Here is a 3,761-nt window from a genome sequence, read left to right on the forward strand (position 1 = left end):
TCTACATGTTTCGACGTTACAACGTCATCCTTATGATTTTAACTTTATACACAAGTGCCAAAATACTATAACTATAATGCTGGTAAAGGTATTACACGTAAACTCTGGGATTTCTATACATTTCAGTTGATTCAAGAAAAATTAACAGCTGTTCAGATAAGTAGTTAATTACCTACTGGAGACAAAAGAATGAAACTGTTTTAGGGTTACAACATGTATTATTTAATTTTTAGATTTATGATATTAGTGATTTTTTTCTTTTGGTTTAAAAAATATTCTTATGAAAACTTTATCTTATAAATCGTTATGTTTTTGGACGTTTCAGCTAAAGAAAATCTTGTTTTATATATAATAGTGATAACCTTTTTATTTATTCAAATTTGAAATTATTTATACCGCACATCAACTCTATAAATCTTATACTACATATTCTAGAATGTTTTTAAGTTTCTAAATTCGTAAACGCCAAGGAAGCTGTACGAAATTGTATTTACTTTCATATTCATTTTACGTTATGTCAGATTCTGGAGAATATTCCTACTTTGAGCTGGATCGACATTCCGGAAAGATCACCATTAAAAAAGCAATACCTCAGACCCTACCTCTCCCCATGACGCTGGTTATTAAAGCCACACAACTGGACAATAAAGACAGGTATTCTATAACTACGTTAACGGTGATCTCTGACCAAAAAGTACCTAGCGTCCTCAGGTTTTTGCAGACCAATTACGTCACGACCGTGTTGGAAAATACCCCGCCTGGTGCCAGAATTGTGACTTTCCAAATATCAAAATATTCAAAGGTAGTATTTTTTCCCCTCTTATGTAATTTGACTATTACAAGTCAATGGGTCTTAGTTTAACACTAGGCCATATTTTGATGGATATTCTTAGAGATTTTATAGAAATCAAATGTGTTCGGAGTGAAAATGATTGAATATCTGAATAAACACGTGTTTATTTGAAATAAACCTACGTCAGTAAAAGTACCTTTCAATTACAAAGATTAACAAGTTTGGCAACTTACACACAGTGATGCAATACTGACGTAGCATTATCACGTGATATCACTGTCCAAAGTTCATTGTTTTATCTGCTCACAGTTTCCAAAGAAAATAAACACATAAAAAACTTTGATAACTAGAGGGGCATTCAGTAGAACGCATACCTCCGTAACACAGCAGTGATTACATTCGGCTCTCAAAAAATACGAAAATGTGTCCGTACGTCCGTCGTTGTAAACGAACACGAACCATTTTTGGCAGGACAATGAGGAGTAATATTCTACATGCGTCCACCAAGTTTCGTTAAAATCCGATCATTTCTGACTGAATTGTAGAGAAAAAAATAGTTTGACAGATAGGGATTTTTTGTTATTTTTGTGACCTTGCTGTGACCTTTGAAAATGACCCTCAAAAACTAATCACTTCTAAGTTGGGTTATAGTTCAAACGTATACCAATTTTAATCCGTATTCAATCAGCAGTTTTCGAGAAATCTTGCTGACAAACAAATACACACACACACACACACAAACAGGGGTGAAAATATAACCTCTGTCCCCCTTCGGTGTCAGAGGTAACTAGTTGTGCAAAAATGAAAAGCGTGAGTAAGAAAATGATCTTCCTTACGATTTATCAACTGGTAGTTGATTTAGTAAATTAACATAATTAAGTATTCTCGATAATGAACAGGAGTGACAAAATCTGACTCTTGTGACTAAACTTAATCATCCTTTGATTGTGTTTTTTTTCTTAGTTAAATTCTTTGTATGAATTCGGTGAGGGAAATGAATTTTAGTTTAAAGTTTTGGTATATAATAGAATACGTTTCAGAAACGAAAGTCACATATCTGTATTAAGTACTCACAAATCAGTGTTAAGTACTCGAAAATCAGTATCAAGTACTCAGAAATCTATATTAAATCCTCACAAATCAACATTAAGTATTCAGAAATATGTAATAAGTACTCAGAAATCAGTATTTTAGGTACTCAGGAGACAGTATTAAGTACTCAGAAATATGTAATAAGTACTCAAAAATCAGTATTTTAGGTACTCAGGAGTCAGTATTAAGTACTCAGAAATATGTAATAAGTACTCAAAAATCAGTATTTTAGGTACTCAGGAGACAGTATTAAGTACTTAGAAATATGTAATAAGTACTCAGAAATCAGTATTTTAGGTACTCAGGAGTCAGTATTAAGTACTTACAAATCTGTTTTAAGCAGCTTTTTGTTGTTGAATTCGTGAAAAAAACAGTCATAAGTTTGGAAATCAGGTGGGTGAAACTAGAACAGTTCGTATAAACTTAAAATGTACATTTTCTTACAAAGCTCACTAACTTTCTTCTGTATTTGTATTGTTTAGGACGTTCAGTTCACGCTTTTCAATGATCCAGATGAAAATTTTTCTGTGAGATACACGTGAGTTAAATCATTACTTTTTATATGTAATCTTAAAAGCTTTATTTTTCTTTTGTAAACTGTGTATTAGTGTTTATTTGTTTTGAATAATATCATTTTTCCCCAAGTTCTAGAGCGCCATCTATTTCTTATAATTTTTGAGTAACGCAGTTTTGTATTCCTATGCTTTCGTGAGTTTCAGATAATACGTGCATATTCCTGTTTTATTGCACCTAAGAGTATAATGTTTAATTAGCATTTATCTTACCTTATCTGTCTTGAATGTAGAGGAGAAATCGTCATTGCTAAGCCTTTGGACTTTGAACGTCAACAAGAATTTGTTCTTGATGTAATGGTCTCTGATGGTAACCAGGTTAGTTTGGTATTGTTTTTGTTCTTGGTTTTCTGATCATTCGTGTTCATGTAGTCGCTGCTTGTAATTCGTAAAAGATGGCCTTTTACAGTAACTAGTATTTTATTTTTTAACTCCATAAAAGTAAAATATTTGTAGGTGGTGGATTAGGTAAACCGGTCCACCGAGAAGTTTTAAACATTTACAGGTGTCAGACTTTCCTACGTTTTGAACTAATAATCAGACAGATGATTTCCTAAAGCGTCTCAACATTGCGCAAGTGTCAGACTCTCCTATATTTTGAAGCAATAAAACGTGGACTCACTTAACAGCCTCAACACTCCAAGTGTCAAGATTCGTTGTATCTTGAAGTAATAAACAGACTCACAAAAATGTCTCAAATTTGCAGGCGCTGAACATTGTTCTCGGACAGACAGATAGAATGTTCTTCTGTTTGTGTTTATCATAATAATAGGATTATTTAAATATTTGCACGTATCTAAAGGAACAGTTAAGACAGTACACGAATACATTTCAAAATGTTGTATCATGTATGATTTGAGTCTCTTAACATGAGAATATTTAAACATTAATAACTTCTAGGACAGTATTCGACGTATATAAACTGTTATACATATACTAGACATAAATATTCTGTTTAACAATACTCTACTTACACATACTGTGTAACAATACTCGACTTACATATACTGTGTAACAATACTCGACTTATATATACTGTTTAACAATACTCTACTTACATATACTGTGTAACAATACTCGACTTACATATACTGTGTAACAATACTAGACTTATATATACTGTGTAACAATACTAGACTTATATACTGTGTAACAATACTCTACTTACATATACTGTGTAACAATACTCGACTTACATATACTGTGTAACAATACTAGACTTATATATTGTGTAACAATACTCTACTTACATATACTGTGTAACAATACTCGACTTACATATACTGTGTAACAATACTCGACTT

At 32.1% G+C, this 3,761-nt stretch overlaps 1 protein-coding gene across 1 annotated transcript in view; it reads left to right on the forward strand.

The window, feature by feature from the left end:
• LOC106471113 (protocadherin Fat 4-like) overlaps positions 1-3,761 on the forward strand; it is a gene marked incomplete at its 5' end in the record, with an annotated part of 24,075 nt that overhangs the window by 4,524 nt on the left and 15,790 nt on the right. Inside the window, 3 exons of the mRNA XM_022399738.1 lie at positions 522-802; positions 2,368-2,423; positions 2,691-2,775. Coding sequence (XP_022255446.1) covers positions 522-802; positions 2,368-2,423; positions 2,691-2,775 — 422 coding nt within the window. The remainder of the gene's footprint in view (positions 1-521; positions 803-2,367; positions 2,424-2,690; positions 2,776-3,761) is intronic.

The sequence above is a fragment of the Limulus polyphemus genome, unplaced genomic scaffold (genome assembly GCF_000517525.1).
Source record: "Limulus polyphemus unplaced genomic scaffold, Limulus_polyphemus-2.1.2 Scaffold4416, whole genome shotgun sequence".
Classification (NCBI taxonomy): Eukaryota; Metazoa; Arthropoda; class Merostomata; order Xiphosura; family Limulidae; genus Limulus; species Limulus polyphemus.